The 20,346-nt window shown below is 41.2% G+C and overlaps 1 protein-coding gene across 1 annotated transcript in view; it reads right to left on the reverse strand.

Annotated features, from left to right (window-relative positions):
• APOB (apolipoprotein B) overlaps window positions 1-1,896 on the reverse strand; it is a 50,163-nt gene extending 48,267 nt beyond the window's left edge. Inside the window, exon 1 of the mRNA XM_070933015.1 lies at window positions 1,823-1,896. Coding sequence (XP_070789116.1) covers window positions 1,823-1,886 — 64 coding nt within the window. The 5' untranslated portion in view covers window positions 1,887-1,896. The remainder of the gene's footprint in view (window positions 1-1,822) is intronic.
• Between the last annotated feature and the right edge of the window lie 18,450 nt (window positions 1,897-20,346).

Raw genomic sequence — 20,346 nt, forward strand, 5'->3', positions numbered from 1 at the left:
ATTGGCAAATGTATGAGTGAAAATCATATTAGCAAATATCAGCACCATCTACTACAAAACCTGAACACGACTGCTTCAGTAAGATAAAACATGTAAATTCATACATGGCTCTGACTGAATTATTTTTTAAAAAATATTTTATATTACTATCTATGTTTCTGTCTATATGCTTCTGGTCAAGACCAGTAGAAAGAGACACTTAATTTGGACTAAATAAGTATCTCCCAAAACTGATGCATATTCTAAATCTGTTCTAGAGTTTATGGAACCAAGAGCCAGTTTGGTCTAGTGGTTAAAGCATCAGGCAAGAAACTAACATGAGTTAGTTAACATGAACTAACCATGAGTTCTAGTCTCACCTTTGGCATGAAAGTCAACATCTCTCTCAGCCCAGAATTGTTGTGGGGAAAATTAGAGGAGGAAAGTGTGCTGGATATGTTTGTTGCCTTGAATCATTTATAAAAGAATAATGAATAACAATAAACCTCTCTGCAAGCAAGATTCTCTTAAGTCTCCTCACATAATATTGAGCCCATTGGACGTAACCCATAAGTATGCCTGTGTGTTTATCCAAGTCTTGATAAATCCAACTTGTTTTATATCAGAAGCCAGTGAGTCCCATCATTAACATTTAGAATCTAGAGGAGAAAATGATCTTGCTGAATGCTGTTTTTTTTTAGTAGGCAACGAACGCACAGAGAAGCAACTTCATTGTCTGGAATATGACAACCATTCAGATACAAAAAGAAACAAGACACAAACTCCTGTAAACTTATTTTGTTCCAAACAATACGATTCCATCCAAGCATATCCTTTCTTAAATGTATCAATTAGGCAATCCTCTATGGAAATAAGTACAAGTACTCAAATACAACCTTGAATGCAATACCAGACAAATAACTTAAGTACTTCAGGCTTGGAAAAAAATCAGATCTATCCAATCCATGAAGGGGCACCTGAGAAAAAACACTTGAGATGCAAAGTCTTGTAGATCTGGCTGATTTGTAAATAGTGTTAATAAATAATACGTGATAAAATAAAGAGGGCATTAGGCTGCCATGTTGAATTCAGTTAACATTTGCATTTGGCTCAAGTGATACTGTGTTTCCCCCAAAATAAGACCCTGTCTTATATTTTTTTGAACCCTGAAATAAGTGCTTGGCCTTATTGACATGAGCTCAAAAGCCCGATTGGGCTTATTATCAGGGGATGTCTTATTTTGGGGGAAACAGGATAGCCTTGGAGATTTGCTCCCTGAAAGCTGTATTTATGATTGCAAGTGCATCATTGTTCAATCCTATCCTCTGCCTCAAAACGGATGCACTCCAAGGTGGGATCTAAGGTATGTCTTCGTGATACAACCACTATTGACTGTTATTGGGAGTCTCCTAAGCAATAACTTAGGTAAAGATTTAATTTTCAAGTTGCAAACTGTGTTGTTGTTTATATATTTTTAAACAACAGCCAAAACCACACTGGAGAGTCACAAGAAAAAAACTATTCCAACACATCAGATCATTTGTTCGATTCCCGATATTCCCTATAAAGTTGAAATCATATGTATGCTGAGCCCAGACCATACACCTGACTTCATGCTAATATGGAAGGTATGTGAAACAAATCATTTGTATGCCAATGGGCCAGATCCAGAACCATTCTTAATTTAATAAATTCCTTACAACAACATGCCATAATTCTAATCATTTGTCAAAACCGCTCTTACTATTAGCCACCTGGCTATTGTATGTTTTCACATCAAGGTTGTTTCTCGAGTTAAAAGAACCGACCCTCTCCACCAGCCACCTGACAGGTCTCTACTTACGTGTTAAAGCCTCATTGCTTAGCAGAAGCAGCAGCAACAGGGGCCACAGCTGTGGGTGCCCCATGTTGAAAGGCAACCTTGGGGCTGCTCTGCTCCCTTCTGCTTCTCGTACTCCAACAACAAAGTCAGTTTGACTGTCCCTACTTGGACCTGCCTTTAAATACTCCCTGTCAAAGCAGCTGAGCCAAAGGCTTTGAGAGCGCTCAGAGCAAATTGCAAAAGGTCCAAAGGTTATAGTCCTGCATCCTCTTTGCAATAGCCCCAGCAAGCTACTCTGAGCTGGTTCAGCCCGTGCCAATGGGTGTTAGAAGGCACAGGGAAGCAGAATAACCCTTTGAAATTGCAGCACTTGTACAGTCACATCTTATCACTGATGGGGGAGATTTCATAACAAGGGCTTGCAAAAATCATGCCTAGCTATAAAGCCAAAGGAACCTATCACTTCGGGAGAAAATATATTCAGTGCACTAGCTAAAAGCACTGAATAGAAAATAATACCCAAAGGGTATCCTTTGATCTAGAGTACAACTATAAGTATAACCACCAACCAATTCAGTTTGCCAAAGATCTGCCAAGTTGGCTTACTACCCCAAAGCATCTGGGACTTTCCAACCGTTAAGCAGATTCTGTCTAGCTATTTAGCATCTTATTTGGGTTTTTAGAGGCTTTGGTCCCAGCTTTACTAGCCCCTCCTCTGGCTCCACCTTTCCCCTCCATTTCCTATGGGAACCTTGCACTGGATTTAACTGCAGGGGTATTAGATCATGAGAGCACTCTTAAAAGACCCTTTTAACTGCACGGCAAGAAAGTTCATGTGCACCAATAGTCCAGACCAGGGACGTAAATGGCAGTCATAACAGGTTCGCTATTCTAAGAATTTATATTCCACCTTCCTACCAAAAATTGGAAGTTAAGCACACAGAATTCACAAAAAGGAAGGAATGGTTTCTTGCTAAGCACCAAGGTCTTTCTAAAATGTTGCAAGCAGGAAAACTGGGAGAGTTCCCCTATAATGTGTTCTTTGGGGATTTAATTAAAGCAAAGAAACTCGGGAGGGTGCATACAAATGGAGAAATGGTGGTACTGTACAATGAAAAGTGCAACAATAACACAGCACATATATTCCTTGATTGCCTCCATAGCTAAATAGATGTAGAAACACAAATTCCATTTTAGGCTTATTCCAAAATCATTTTTCCTTTGAAAGAATGTAGAAAATAAAATTTATTTTTTCCAGATCAAACACAATCTCGGCTTGTCGTTCGTTCAGAACTGCGATAGGAAATAATCACCAGTAACACACAGAGAATCAGGGTTTACTTTGGCAATGATAAGCTTGCAGTCAAAAGTAAAGTACAAGTCGGTGTTTTGGTTCAAAGTCAGCGCTGGGTGTAATCACCCCACAGCGCTATTTAACAAAAACTCAGCCCCTTAAACATACATCCGGTGATTATCAATCAAGCACCCCCCACTCCCTTAACAGTAACAGCTGCGAGCAGCGAGGACAGCAGAATCGGAGAGGCCCACCAACGTCATCAATCATTGCCCTGAATGCTGCTATCCAGGAACTGTTTGTGTGTTCGCTGCGGCTGCTTATCTCCACTCCTTCGTCTCCCACACCCCCCATCGATGGCGAGCTCCAGCAGGACTCGACAGGCGGCCCCCCCTACCATGAGCTCACCTATAAATAGAAAGCATACAGATGTTAGTCACTGTTACGATCCTGCATTAGGTTTGTCTGGGTATTTCCGATGGAACCGTTGTATCAATCGGGCAGCGTGAACATCGGGTGCTGCCACCCACGAGGCCTGTGTTACAGGGTATCCTTTCCACCGCACCAGATATTGTAACATCCCCCTACGAACCCTGGAGTCCAATATTCGGTCTATCTCATATTGGTTGGTATGCATGGGACCCGGTGGAGTAGTTGAGGTACCTGGCCTTTCTATCGTCACCGGTTTCACCAAACTGCTATGGAATACGGGATGTATCCTACTGAACAGAGGGGGAAGTTTAAGAGCTACGGTTACAGGATTGATGACTTGTGTTATGGGAAATGGTCCTATATATTTAGGTCCTAATTTTTTACTGGGCAGTCGGAGTTTAAGGTATTTCGTAGATAAGTATACTTTGTCTCCTATCCGGAATGGTTTTGGATCAGCTCTTTTCTTGTCTGCATATTTTTTGTACTCGTCTGCTGCCTTTTGTAATGCTGTTTTTACACTTGGCCATACATTACTAATTTTATCGGCCCAACTGCGTGGCGTGTCACCGTCTGTCATAGGGGGATCTAACTCTGGAATGGCTGAAAACTCTCGGCCATATATTACTTGGAAAGGGGAGAACCCAGTACTGCAGTGGGGTATGTTGTTATATGCCACTTCGGCGAAAGGCAGGAGTGCTGACCAATTCGTCTGCTGGTATGAAACGTAGCATCTGATATATCTTTCGACCATGGCATTGGCCCGTTCAGCCGCCCCGTTAGTGCTCGGGTGGAATGCTGAACTTAACCCTTGAGAGGACCCAATTAAACGGACAAATCGTCTCCAAAACTTAGAGGTGAATTGAACACCGCGGTCGGATATAATCCTCTTAGGTGCTCCATGGAGACGATAGATATGTTGCAAAAAGAGTTCGGTTAATTGTCGCGCAGATGGTATGCTTTTACATGGCACAAAGTGGGCCTGTTTCGAAAACAGATCTACCACCGTCCAAATTACAGTGTGGCCATGGCTAGGGGGGAGATCGACTATGAAATCCATAGTGATCTCTTCCCAAGGCCTGCTAGGATTCGCGACTGTCTGTAATAGTCCTAACGGTCGTCCAGACCAGGGTTTGGCGGTTGCACAGGTTGTGCAACCTTTTACGTATGTTTCTATGTCCTTACGCATTCGTGGCCACCAGAATTGCCTCCTCACAAGGTGTAGAGTTTTTAAATACCCAAAATGGCCTGCTGATTTGGCATCATGGCACCTGCATAACACTACGTTCCGTAAACGTTCTGGAACATATATTCTATTCTCCCTCCACGCTATTCCATCATTATAGCTAACCATAGAGGGGTTTTGGATTACCCATTGATCCTGTTGTAAAGCTGTTTTAAACTCGGTACGTAAGTGACCATCTACTTCTGTAAGTCTTAATAGGGTTTGGGAAGGTGCAATTAGAGGTTCTATCACTTCCTCTCGCTTGCTATTATACTGTGGCATCCGGGACAGCGCATCAGCCAGGAAGTTTTTCCCAGCAGGAACATACCGCAACCGGAAAGAGAAACGCTGAAAATATTGTGCCCACCTTATCTGTTTGGGAGATAGTCGCCTGGGCGTTTGTAAGGCTTCTAAGTTTTTATGGTCCGTCCATACCTCAAAAGGATGAGACGCCCCCTCCAAGAGATGTCGCCATGTCATCAATGCCCAACGGACCGCGAATGCCTCTTTTTCCCAGATCGCCCATGTCCGCTCTGTCGTGGTTAACTTTTTAGACGTATAGGCACAAGGTTGTAACCCTCCCTGCTGTGTTCTTTGTAGGAGTACTGCTCCTACAGCCACGTCGCTAGCATCTGCTTGGACTACGAATGCCTGCGTTGGGTCTGGATGCTTGAGTACTGGTTCTTGAGCAAAGAGTGTTTTTAACTGCTCGAAAGCCATTTGACACGCTGACGACCACGTCAACGCTTGTCCCGGCTTTGGTTTAGCTGTGGCCGGTTTGGTCCGTAACAGATCCGTTAGTGGTAGGGCTACTTCAGCAAATCTGGGAATGAACTGCCGATAGAAGTTTGCAAAGCCTAGAAAGCTCTGTAATTGCTTTCTGGTTCTAGGGGCCTGCCATTCAAGCACTGCCTGGACTTTTCTGGGATCCATCTCTACCCCGCTCTCTGATATTCTATAGCCTAGATAATCTATCCTCTTTTTGTGAAACTCACATTTGGATAGTTTCACGTACAGCTTAGCAGCTAATAATTTGTCTAAGACCTGTCGGACCAGAGATATATGTTCCTCTTCAGTTTGCGTGTAAATTAAGATGTCATCCAAATATACAAGGACACCCCTGTACAGATGTTCATGCAGCACTTCATTGATGAACTGCATGAACACCGCAGGGGCGCCCTGTAGTCCGAACGGCATGACCTGGAACTGATAGCTTCCCAAGGGACAATTGAATGTTGTTTTCCACTCATCCCCTGGTTTGATTCGTATCCTATAATACGCTTCGCGTAGGTCGAGTTTCGTAAAGATACGACCGGTGGCTAGGGCAGCTAACAGGTCCTTCATTAAGGGAAGTGGATAGAGGGGCTCCACACACACTGCATTGAGACCTCTGAAGTCAACGCATAAGCGTAAACCCCCGTCTTTCTTCCCACGAAACAGGACAGGGGCAGCCATCTTTGATCGACTAGGTGTGATAAAACCCCGGGCCAAGTTCTTGTCTATATATGTTCGTAATTCTTTTAGTTCGGGTTGTGTCATTGAATACATCCGGGGCTTGGGTAGCTTCGCCCCGGGTATTAACTCAATACCGCAATCCGTAGGCCGGTGAGGGGGCAGGGTCTCACATTCCTCCTCACTAAAGACTCTGGCGAGATCCCTATACACATCAGGATACGTCGTGTCTACTGGTGGGCTCTCTGCTTCTATTCCCCCTGCTGGCTCCTTTTCCTCCTTGGTAGGGGGAGGTCCCAACGGTAATCGAAGTTTGCGAAAACCCCCTTCCCACCATATCATAGGAGCCCACTTGTCCAACCATGCTAATCCTAAAATCACTGGTTCTAACATTTTCTCCACTATAATAAACCGAATAGTTTCGGTGTGCTCCCCAATATCGAGGTGCACCTTTTCTGTTATATGAGTCACTGGTGCCCCTCCCAGCAATGAACCATCCATTTGTTCAAAGGTAATAGGGGTTCTCAACCGCACAACCCGCAGCCCAAGTTCGTCAACTATCGCCCTACGAATTAAACAACGAGTACACCCTGAATCAATCAATGCCTCATATCGGCGTCCAGTGGTGGCCCGTGGGTTTCGGAGTATGACTGGTACCACAAAAGGTCGGATGGGGTCGCTCACCATCGGGTCATGTGGGTCCTCATCGTCGTCATCACTATCCCCAGCCACAATCGGGAACTTTTCCGCCACCACTTTCTTAGTATCTGTAGCCAGGGGATCCCTCTCCATACAGGATGTTCGAGTCATTTGGGACCGTTCGGATGTTGGTCGGCCTCTGCCTCTCAACACAGCTCTAGGAGGGGGGTTTTGGTCCAAGTTGCGGGGCATGGGATGAGGACAGTCGGCTGCTCGATGACCAAGGCGATTACATCTGAAGCAACGAAACGCCCCATTGCTTAAGCGCAAACAAATCCCCCTCTGCAACCTGGGCGTTTGTTTCGTCTTCAAATCTGGCACGAAGAGCCTCCAGAAATCGTCCCAGGTCCACGAGTTCCCTTGCATGTTTAGCATGGAGGCCTGCCACCCACTCAGCCGCTTCTCCCGTCAGGACCCCCGTAACAGCAACCACCATAGCCCACTGGGAGGGATACCACTGTCCATATTGGTCCATATGGCTTATCACCTGGCTTAAGAAAATAGCCACTCGTTCAGGGTTTCCGTCAAAGGAAGTCTGCAGGGCAGGTGGTCCCCAAATGGCCTGCGGGACCCACAGCCCCGGCAGGGCCCCCGGAGGCCAAGGCATGGGGCCTGGGGTCCTCGCTGCTCCAGTCGCTCTCCTGTCCTGCCTAGGTTGGTCCCTCGTCGCCCCGCGACCCCCAACAGGTAAGCCCCCTGCCAATTGCGTTGGTTGGGGCTCAGGACCGGCTCCAAGGTCTCCCGACGAGGCACCTTGGTCTTGTTCTGGAGGGGGTTGGTCCATGGATCGTCCAGAGGTCCGCTCCATCCTCAATTTAGGACTTGTGAGCCGGAATTGGGTCTCCGAAGCGGTCACCCCTGTATCCTGCCAAGAAGAACCTGGAGGCTCCAGCCCTGCAACCCAGGGCTGCCAGGATGGGGCGTCACAAAATCCAGATTCCCCAAAACGCTCACGTAGCGTATCCATGGTGCTGGGACCGGATGAGGCAGGATACCCCCAATCCCCTTCATCCTCCTCAGTCCATCGTCTTTCCCTCCAGCCCTGGAAAGATGCTCCCAAGCGAGGGGGTGTTGGCATCCGTGGCCCGAGGAGAACAGAGCTGTGCCACCAATCCCCGGTCCGAGCCCGTTGTCCTGGAAAACTCTCCTCCTCCGGTCGGGGCCGGGCGCTCTTGGGTTGCTTGACTTTTGGTTTCACTGCCAACTGTTCCACACTCTCCTTCACCTCCTCTATCAGTGGTTCCTCCCCCTCCACATCTCCACCACGCTCCTGCTCTTCCAAGGCCGTCCCTTCTGCCATATCCCCCTTTGCTGCAAAGCCACAGGGACTCCTCACCTCTTGCGAAAAGGAACCAAGCGCTGACTTTCTCTCGGCTTGTCGTTCGTTCAGAACTGCGATAGGAAATAATCACCAGTAACACACAGAGAATCAGGGTTTACTTTGGCAATGATAAGCTTGCAGTCAAAAGTAAAGTACAAGTCGGTGTTTTGGTTCAAAGTCAGCACTGGGTGTAATCACCCCACAGCGCTATTTAACAAAAACTCAGCCCCTTAAACATACATCCGGTGATTATCAATCAAGCACCCCCCACTCCCTTAACAGTAACAGCTGCGAGCAGCGAGGACAGCAGAATCGGAGAGGCCCAGCAACGTCATCAATCATTGCCCTGAATGCTGCTATCCAGGAACTGTTTGTGTGTTCGCTGCGGCTGCTTATCTCCACTCCTTCGTCTCCCACACCCCCCATCGATGGCGAGCTCCGGCAGGACTCGACACACAAACTGATAGGGGGGAAAAATGCTGGATAGCTTCTCTGCCCTACATTAGAATTGTTGGTCAGTCTACTTTTTAGATCCTACCAAAGAGAATAACATTTAGTCTTTGAGTGAGCTGAAGATTGTGGTCTTAGCAGGGAAGAAGATCATATGATATACAGTACTTCTCCATACAAGTACATTGCAATATGGAGGTTCTGTGTTGGATACAATCTTTATGTTTTTAGACAGGGAATTTATAGTACATCTAAATTTATAGTACATCTAAAAGAAGACTCAATTTGGTCTAGTGGTTAAAGCCTAGGACTAGATACCAGGAGATCGTGAGTTCTAGTCCCGCCTTAGGCATGAAAGCTGGCTGGGTGGCTTTGGGCCTGTTACTTTCTCTCTCAGCCTAACTCACCTGACAGGGTTTGGTTGTGGGGAAAATAGGAGCAAGAAGGAGTATTATATATTGTAAAGTCCCAAAATGTACTTGAGTCACCAAAATGCCAAAGACAGAGACCCAAGAAGAGGCTTGGAAAAAAATATCAGCTTTTATTTGTACAAAGAAGAACTGGGTAGACATTCCACAACATACAGACAAAGAGCATGCAGTGAAAGGCCACACCTTGGGGAAGGTCTGGCGCCTTTTTATACCTCCAGAGACATCAGCTTAGTACCCAATTCTGGCCCATGCCTTCCTTGTAGCCCTGCATTGGCTTTGCAGCAAGGAACAGGGGGGCTGAGTGATTAGCAACACAGGTATTTGACTGATGTTACCCTACCAAACCATGACATAATCCACACCAGGCGCTGACTTGTACACAAAAACAAGATAATAGGAGTTAGATTATTGGTAGAAACAAATGGCAGATGCAATTCTAATTCTTAGCAAAGCAATTCTTATGGAAGCGAAATAGCACCAGCAAGTTATTATTATGTCCCAGTAATTCTACCTATTCTACTATTATTATGTTCTCTTCAATATGTTCCCTGCCTTGAATTATTTATAAAAATAATAAAGGCAGGATAAAAATAAATAAGAATAAGCCAGTGGGCAATACAACTCTTTTTGTGCTTGTTTTCAATACCAAAAATAAGGAGCATAATTTGGCAGTGGGCCTATATATTTTTGCAGCAAGGATCTCTGGAGGCTGTGAAAATGGGATCTACATGTGGGCTTTGGATTATTTATGGAATGTATGGAATAGAGCACATGGGTAACAGTAATAAAATATATAGAAAGAGCACATAACACTGTGGTACACACATGATGGAAATATGTAGTCAAGTTTGAGGAACTCAAGGAATTAAGCATATATAAGTTATAGGTTTATCTTCAGCAGTTGCTTAAAGACGACTGGATCATAGTCATCGTGTAGCTAGCTAGATGCTGCACAGCAGCACTAAAGATTTGCCAGAACCTGAAGAATAATCCATTATAAACATTTAATGCAAATAATGCACTAAACCTTTTGATGTTATCACCCCATTTTATGTATTTTACCTAACAACTATAGGCTATCATCATTTAAGGATTACATTGTAGCTTAGACTGTGCTCTTATTTATGTGCAACTGATAGATAGGTTGCAATCCTAGAATTCATTTTTTTTTACTACCGGTTTTGTGGGCATGTCTTGGTGGGTGTGGCATGTCTTGGTGGGCATGCTTGCTGGGTATGGCAGGGGAAGGATACTGTAAAATCTCCATTCCCTCCCCACTCCAGGGGAAGGTTACTGCAAAATCCCCATTTTCTCCCGATCAGCTGGGACTTGGGAGGCAGAGAATAGATGGGGGTGGGGCCAGTCAGAGGTGGTATCTACCGGTTCTCTGAACTACTCAAAATTTCTGCTGCTGGTTCTCCAGAGCTGGTCAGAACCTGCTGAATACCACCTCTGATAAACTGCCAAATTATGATTTTGACATAACCGGAAGACTGCTGGCTGGCATGTATGTGCGTGCCGGAAACCGGAAGTTCATTTTCCAGTGTGCATGCATGCCCCCTGGGCAGCTCCTCTTCCTGGTCATGACCCAGACGAGCGCACGAAGTGCTCTCTTTTTGGCACTCAGTGTTGAAAAGATTCACCATCACTGCTGTAGGGAAAAAAGTTCTCATAGCTGAATAATTTGGTGTGAGAGCAAAAGCGATGGGATGGAGTTACCCTTTCTTTCTTCTCATTATCTCATCTCATCCCCACTAGTCCACCTCCAGCTTTCTGGGAACAAAGAGTAGCCAAGGGGCTTTTGACCAGGGCATCTTTGAGTAGGGCTTAAGCTTCAATTCCTGTTTCCAAGGCTGCTTCAGGCTTAGAGAAACCCGTAGCAGTTCTTTTCACTGTTTGTGTTAACACTCTTTTGAGAGAACTCTAAAATGTAAATTTAGGTTAGAGATTATCTGCTGATAGTAGCTGGTGTCTAGGAAGTGAAGGGAACAGGTGTTATTTAGTAACAGGAGGACATCTTCTTTACAGCTAATGGGTTTTTTTTCTGTTCATTTTAAAGAAAGCTTAGCGAAGGAAAGGAAAATGTCTACACATCTGTTCATAGGAAATCGCTTTGACGAAAATGTTATTCAATATGCATCTCCAGAAACAATGAAGTGGTTCAGGATTGTTTAGAAAACTAATAGCCTATTATCGCATAGTGGTTAGAGAGCCAAACAAAGGATCGAGAACCTAGATTCACATCCCCATTTAACTATAGGTAGTTCTTGACTTACAACTATAATGGAGCCTCTAATTTCCCTCATAAATCATAGTGGTCATAAATTGAGGGACCCATGTGATTGGACCCTTTGTTTGCTGAGGTCCATAACTGAATCTAGTGGTCATTAAGTGAATGTGGCAATTATTAAGTGTACACTGTAGTTGTGAAGTGAATCCATTTATTCCTATGAGCATTTTTTTCCTGGAAACTGGCTGAAAAAAACAACTCGTCACAAATTGCAATTCCATGACGGCAGAATGCTGTAACTGGCCATAAGGGAGAGCTAGTTGCCAAATGCATGAAATGCAATCAGGTGACTGTGGTATGTGTGTGTGTGTGTGTGTGTGTGTGTGTATAGCCATTGGAACTTCAGAACCGTGTTGGAGGTAACTTCTGGAAGTCTGTTATAACTTTGAATGACTGCTAAGCAACCAGTCATTAAGGAAGGATTCCTTGTACAAAGATTCGCTTGGGCTAGTTATTCTTTCTCATTGCAGAGTCATTATTAGGATAAGGAGAAAGGAAAGGAACATAATTTAGTTATCACTAGATATATAAAATCCTTTATTTTCGGCAATGTATGATTTGATGGGACCAAATATTCCCAACCAGGAAAGTGTGAATCCTAGAGTCAATATTGCAGTCGACTAGCTATTGTGGCTTTCACAGACCTGAGTAAAGAAGAGGCACTGTTCCCTCTCCCACAATCTGATCATGCTGGGTAATTATGAGGAGGATTTAGGAAGCCAAGCCTGCCTTAGGGCATAAGCCTTGTTGCTGAAGTCATTCATTTCTCTATTCGGAAGGAGACAGAAGCCACTGTTCCCCGTTTCTTCATGACAGCAGAAGTGCTTAATTTGAAACATAAAAGGGAGGCAACACTCCTAGATCCTCTTATCCAGAAGGTCTCCAGTTGCCTAGTGCTTGGATCTCTTGGAGATTGCCTGCAAGGGGTTTCTCTTTTTGAAGTGTGGCCTTCAGCCATATCTCTGCCCTTGATTCCAGAAGAGAAAACATTTGAGAGAAGAGCTTTGTGTGAACCTCTCCTGGCTTGAGGGTCTAGTGAAGGGGTGTGTCAAACTCACGTCATTATGGTGATGTCACATGACGTATTGGAACTTTTCCCCCTTTCCCTGAACCGGACATGGGCGGGGACAGCATGTTACACATCCGATTTGCAGGCTGGGGGTTTGATAGCCCTGGTCTAGTGGGTAACAAATTCCAATCATTATCTAAAGCAAGGATGGGGATTATTATTTTCTAATTCCTCTCTTACTAAAGTCACACTTTTCGGAGAATGTGTTGGAATCAGAGTGCAATGGTGGATAAACTTGAATCCCAGGAGATAAAGGCAGAATAAAGAGTGAAGAAGAAAATTGTTCTCTATCTCTCCTTATTTTTCCTGTCTTCTCCTCAACCTCCCACTTTCTACCATCCCCTTGCTGTTCCGTTTATTCTTTCTTCCTCTCTTTGCTTCCTTCTCTGCTGGCTGAAATCTGCAGAAATCTGACCTAATCCCTTTTTGAAATTTAAGATTGAAGGCTGTATAAAATTAGCACATTCCTGTGCACATTCCTGTTATGTCCCTTCTTATACTTGCTGTGAAGTGCAAATCAGAGCACTAAGGACAACGAGGGAAGTGGTAAGTAGATGTGGTGAAGGTATAGATGTTTCTCAAGAATATTGTAGAAAGATAATTGATAGAAAGAAATGAAGAGGCATAATCCATGGTGTTGGTTTAATGATTTTAGCTTTTTCTTTTTTTTTCTAATCTCATGCTTTTAAATTCAAAAATTTAAACTTTTGTCTTAGATTCTTTACTCCTTTTTTGTCCTTTGCTACCTCAATTATTTTCCTTTGTAAAAGGATATAGTTAGATTAATACTTTACAGAGAGTCCTTGATTTATGACTGGTTGCTTAATGAAAGTCTGAAGTTACAACAGACTCAAAAAATTACTTATGACTCGTCCTCAAAGTTATGACTGCCGTCTTGCATTCATGACTAGTTGCAGCATCCGTGGATACATTATCAGGTTTGCATGCTGATGTTGGATTCGCTTAACAATCACATGTTTTGCTTAACAACCAAGTAACCTGCTTAAACATTGTAAAAGCAATCATAACATTGTACAACCTCATTGTAAAAGCAATCATAAAATCGAGTCCAGGCATGTGGTGATTTGACTTACAACTGCAACAACTTGAAACCAAAATTCTGGGCTCAATTGTGTTCATTGTAAGTCAAGGACGATCCACAATCTCCTTTAGTGTTCATATTCATTTCACAATTCAGTCTCTAGATTACTTTATCTTTTCAGCACAAAATATATTTCCATTATTATTTTCAGTGCCAAATTCACAAAATACAGAAACCCCCAATGAAGTCATAGCTCATTTCCCACATAGTATTAGCTGCTATAATTTTGTATGGGAAAGCCATTTTTATTTAAATGTTTAGATGTGTAATTTTGATGCAGAAAATTGATTTCAGTTTTACATATGTTCACAGATAAAATAAATATTATATGTGAAGATGCAGTCCCTTATTCCTTAAATAAGTTCCATTGAAGTCAGTGAGGCTGAACAGATTTTTACTTGATTGCACTTCAAATTATAATACAATATAATACTCTTACTGCCTTGGGAGTTTGGTCCAAAGAAATTCCTTGGGAAAAATCCTGAATGTTTTCACTTGACCTAATGAGATTCTTAACCTACAAAATAACTGTACTTTGAGTTTTCTTATCAACTTATTTTCAAGTAATAAACCATTGCAACTAACAAATGCCGAAATGAATCATATGAAGATATCTTCTGTTGAATCATATACAGTTCCACCTATGTATTCTGTCCAGCAGTAAGTCTTATATACAGAGGTTTTTCTTGCCCTGTTTTCTGAACTATTTGAACAGGAAGTATTTGGGGGGGAAACAGCCTGGAAACTTCGGATGTGTGCTAAACATACACTTGACCTCTAAGACAGATGACGAAGAGAATTGGGTTCTTATTAGCAGAGGAACTGCATAACAAATATTTTGTATTTTTTCTTTTACCTATTAACCTGGGGTGGGTTCTACTTACCTTTACTACTGGTTCACAATGGGGCCTCGCTTCGCATGCGCTCTTCTGCATAAGCGCAGAAGCTTCTGCACATGCGCAGAAGCATTTTGATGATGTTGGGGTCGGTGGGCGGAGCCTCCTGCCGGTTTTGCTACCAGTTCTATAAAACCAGTGTGAACCGGGGGCAACCCACCACTGCTATTAACCTCTGAATAACCTCTCTTAAATAATTCATATCAATGCATATATGTTTCTGTCTGTGTGTTTGTGTTTGTGTATGTTTCTTACAGAAGGCTGAACAAATTATTTCCCTTCACTTCTTTATCCCAGTTATCTGTTATAGTTTTCTGAACTCTATTATAGTGAGGAATCCTACCACATATCAGTCAAAACTCTGATAAGTAGAGGTCGCTTTGATAACTAATATAGTGTTTAGTTAAAAACAATATAAGCTTGAATTGTGTAGTTAAACAACTCATTTATAAAATTCGTACCAAATAAAACATCTATATTTAGTTACATCTATGTATATGTATTTATTTAATTTATCAAACACCTCATGTAATAGATTTCCCTGTTTCCTAATTTATTAATATAATAATATACACAAATAGTAAGTGTTCCAGACTTCTGCTGTATCTAGGGGTTAATTTTAAAGTCTTTTAGTGAAACTATATCAAGAACAAAAATAGGAATAATGCGTTAACATGATCCAAAGTGTAATACAGTTTATGTTTTCGAGAATGCTTCTACATAGTCTTTATAGGCGTTCTTAGAAAATAAAAATAAATGGTGCAGATCACTGAGTCTATAACTTTGTTCAGAATTGTACCAAACCATTGGAACTGGGATGGGGGTTCGACATCAGCAGCTTGCCTTGTGGGGAAAAAAACCTAGTGAGGTATTGTGGGAACAAATAAAGTAAACTGCCTCATGGCAGCCATTTGGTGAATTTTTTTAAACATGGTTCCAACATTTTACCGGCTCAAAATGGTTCAGCTGAAATTAAAGATCTTAATAAATTGATAAAATCGACCATATCAAATAATCAAAACAATTTCTAACCTAGCATAATAGGCAATGCCAAAGCAAAACCTAAGCCTACCATTAACTACAAGAAGATATAGTATTGTAGAGGTTTCAGTGAAGTTTAGGGCTACATGAAGGCTTTAATGATTGCCCTGTTTAGTGACCATTCGAAGTTACTATGGAATGAAAATTACTATGGAATGAAAATACAATGCTTAACGCATTGTAAGCCGCCCTGAGTCTCTAGAGAAGGGCAGCATATAAATCAAATTAAAAAAAAAAAGTTAATTTTACTACCGGTCCTCAAATTTTTGATCATTGCAGCGTCCCTGCGGTCACATGACCAACATTCGGGCATTTTGCAACAGATGGATTCTTATGACCATGGTAGTATCTGCAGCATCTTCGAAGCCAGCTTCCGAGAAGCAGAGCCAATGGAGGGCTGGCAGCAAAATCACAAATTACTGTCATGTGATGTCTTGCTTAATGATTATTTTGGTAAGTCCATTGCAGTCATATGATGTTTCATTCAATGACTGTCTCACTTTGTGGTGAAGTTACCAGTCCCAATTGTGATCATTAAGCGAAGGATATAGTATCTTAACAATCCTGATCCTTGGCAGGATTGGACCCATCCACAGGGGGAGGTATCAATAAAGCAAAACATGTCACACTGAGAAAAGGAACGGGGCCTTTGTCTGTTTGTTTTTATCCTGCCTTTATTATTTTACAAATAACTCAAGGTGGTGAACATACTTCTTCCTCCTCAAATTTTCCCCACAACAATCTTGTGAGGTGGGTTGGGCTGAGAGAGAGTAACTGGCCCACAGTCATCCAGCCAGCTTTCATGTCTAAGGCAGGACTAGAACTCATGGTCCCCTAATTTTAACCACTAGACCAAATTGGGTCTTCTTTTATATGTAAGTTTTAAAACTCCGTCTCTAAAAACAAAGATTTCATTCAACATAGACCCTCCATATTGCCGTTGTACTGGTATGGAGAAGTATATGTCGAGTGCAGGGAAATCAGGAGATCCAAATAATTCAAGTGGATATAATGATTTATTGCAAGCTTGAGCTCTCTACAAGAATCTGAACTACTAATGGCCCAAGCAAATTGGCAGTAGATAAGAGTCACAGGAATTCAAGGTGGGCTGGACTTAGATCTCTTGTGGGTGTGGAGACTCATGACCCTTGGGCTCAGCTTGGTCATATCCCACATCTAACCTACCTCATATCATATCCTACATCGTGTGGTCTTCATCACTAAAACCACAACTTTCAGCTCACTCAAAGACTGTTATTTTCTCTGGTAGGATCTAAAATATAGATTGGCCACAAGTTCTAATGCAGGGCAGAGAAGTTACTGTATCTAGCATATTTTCCTATCAGTTTTTTTGATGTTACTTATTACGATTATGATACAACTTCCACCATCTTTTTATTTATTTTTATTTATTTATTTATTTTGTCAAGCACTTATTAGATAACAGATATAGATATAAACATGGTTATTAATACATGAAATTGTTTTGAATAAAAGGGGACATTAGGACAGGGATGGTAGGCATGTTGGTGCGCTTATGCATGCCCCTTACAGACCTCTTAGGAATGGGGTGAGGTCAACAGTAGACAGATTAAGATTAAAGTTATGGGGGTTTGGGAAAGAAACCACAGAGTCATGTAGTGCATTCCAGGCATTGACCACTCTGTTGATGAAGTCGTATTTCGTGCAATCAAGTTTGGTGCGGTGTACCTTAAGTTTGTATCTATTGTGTGCTCATGTATTGTTGTGATTGAAGCTGAAGTAGTCATTGACAGGTAGGACATTGTAGTGGATAATTTTGTGTACTATGCTTAGGTCAGACCGAAGGCTGCATAGTTCTAAGTTGTCTAAACCAAAATTTCAAGTCTGGTGTCATATCGTATTCTGTTGTGAGCGGAGGAGTGGAGGACTCTTCTCGTGAAATATCTCTGGATATTTTTATATTATATTTTATAAATATCTTGCCTTTTTAAAATTTCTCCTGCAGATTCTGCTGCTCTCAATACCAGTGAAATATATTTACGACATGGAGAATATTCTGTAAAATATAAAAAGGAAGAATAGACCATTATAAGTAACACAAATATAGATAACACAAACATTAGCCCTCTCCCCACAATTGCTTAAAGATTTGCCCATTAGTGGCACTTACCTACTCTCAGAAAAGAGAAAATAAGAATTTTGATTGATGTGAAATTTGCACATGGCCTACTAAATTTTCTGTCTGGATACTAACTTTGGATTGTCAACGTAATCTCCCACGCAATGATTATCTTTAAAGCGGTCTTAGTATAGACCATTCCTTCAATAAAAGCACAGTAAAATGAACTATTGCAATCATATCTTGAGATTGCATGTCTTTATATCTGATGGAAACTTTAGGCTGTAATAATGTCTAATAAAATAAAAATGACATGGCTACCTTGTATTATCCAGCAAAGATAGCAAGCAGGTCATGATATCAGCACTTTATATTTTTGCCCATCTTTTCTGACCCAGTCCTTGAACTTACACTGATACTAATCTTAAGAAATGTTTTCCTGAAGATTTGAGTTTAGTTTGTCCATATGTAACTTCTCCGCTGGAAAGTAAATTATTAATGTTATCAGTAAATTAGAATAAATAATTGAGGTTCAACTTTGTTAATTTGAGCCAAAAGGCTCAACAGTAAATCATGATGTATTTGAGTGACATCACATTCTGTCTATCTGTCTGTCTGTCTCCCCACCACTCTCTCTCCTTCCCCCTCTCCCTCCCTCTCCCTCCCTCCATCCCTCTCCCCCTCTTCCTCTCCCTCTCTCATGCACACATAGAACTGGAATCCATGAAAAAGATGACCTGACTCTGCTTCAGACAGAACTATACTGTAGGATGAGAAGACAGCGATCATTAATGCAGGAATTCTTTAATGATGTGGCAAGGTTTTAATGTGTTAGCTCCAGCTTGGCCTTAACATTTTAAACAATGCATCTGAGGATACAATTACTGTAAAAGGATCCCACTTTCCATCTCACAACTAGTTGCTCAGTCCTCATTAACAAGGCTTCTTCCAAAGGATTTACTGAGTCCTTTCAAGTACATATGACCTGCATCTAGAAAAATGCCCATTTATCACTCAGAGTAGTGACGACCATTTTCTATCAGTTAATGAAAAGATACTTCCCATGAAATTAAGATTCCGCTCCTCTAGAGATATATAAGAAGCAAAGGATAAAAAGGACAAAGTCGAACAATTTAAATAACATTTATGTGCAAACAAATAATGAAAAAAAACAAAACCTTGGGTCAATTTATAATCAGCCTAATAAACTTCAGCTTGCATGAATTTACAATATGAATGTCAAGCAAAAAAGAAAAGAAAAAGAACACAAGAACAAATTTCGGAGTCAGCAAAGATGTTTCTAGCTTGTATCTGAAAGACAATTAGGATCCTAATTATTGTTCAGTTGATTTTATTTTACCGTATTTATCCCAGATGAAAGTGAGACCAAAAGGGAGCCTGAACTGAAGACAATCTTCTTCCTCTTCAATCAAAAAAGAATAAGTAGTCAGTTCAGTTTTCATGTGGTAAGGAATTCTAATTTGACCCCCTTATTTTAAAGTTTACATTAAAATAGTAGAAAAAAAATTCTCCATAAAAATGTATAGGATTATAATCTTACCACACCTGACTCTTAATATTCTGCAGCAAGTATTTATCTATTTTCAAAATAAATTTTGAACCACTGCCTTAAGCAATAGTATCAGCCTAGAGATACTGTGATGTACAAGAATATTAAATCATAACTATTTGATATATGAGGAGTGACAAATACTTACTGTATATTTTCTAAAATAAACTACATATTTGATATGATCTTTTAAAAATTATTTACTTGCATTGCACTATATTTTGCACTATAGTTACAGTTTTAGATTGTGCTTTATGAACCAGAATATATACAAATATAGATTAACTTGGGTCAGTCACTCTCTATCTGCCCAACCCACCTCACAGGGTTGTTATTTAGGAGAAATAGGAGGAGGAAGGATTGTTATGTATGTTTGCCTAAGTTATTTATAAAAACAAAATAAATTCAGGATGAATAAAATAATAAATTAATAGATGTATTTTTATGGAATTATGTCTACTTGCATATTTGATATTGTTGAGATTATGATAGTAGTAAAAATAAATAACATTCAATAGTGTAAGCAATATGTATAAAATGTTTTAAAACTACTGATAGATATTGGAAAAGATGCCATATAAAAACAAGTATATTTTATATTGGGAATTATGATATGTTGAATTTAAGTGCTATCTATTAAGGTGAAAAATATGCTGTAATATCTTTTAAATAAGTATGTTATTCATTAATTTATTATAATTAATGACAAAATCTAGGTTTGATGTAAATCAAATCTAGGTTTGATGTAAATCATTCCAAACTCGATTGCAGAAAATATGACTTCAGTAACAGAGTGGTCAATGCCTGGAATGCACTATCTGACTCTGTGGTTTCTTCCCCAAACCCCCAAAACTTTAACCTTAAGCTGTCTACTGTTGACCTCACCCCATTCCTAAGAGGTCTGTAAGGGGCATGCATAAGAGCACCAGCGTGCCTACCATCCCTGTCCTAATATGCCTTTTTACTTTCTCTTTTCATGTATTCAAATTATGTTTATACTTTTACCTGTTATCTTATATATGCTTGACAAAATAAACTTATGTTTATGATTATGATATGTTCAAATCTTAATGGCACTTAAAAATACCCAATTTGTGAAGGAGTAAAATTTCATTTGACAGGCTGTGTAGATTTCAGGTTATGAATACATGGTTAATATTCACAAGTAGATCATT

This window comes from Pituophis catenifer, unplaced genomic scaffold (assembly GCF_029215685.1).
Source record: "Pituophis catenifer annectens isolate HBS135680 unplaced genomic scaffold, rPitCat1.0.hap2 SCAF_1, whole genome shotgun sequence".
NCBI classification, from domain to species: Eukaryota; Metazoa; Chordata; class Lepidosauria; order Squamata; family Colubridae; genus Pituophis; species Pituophis catenifer.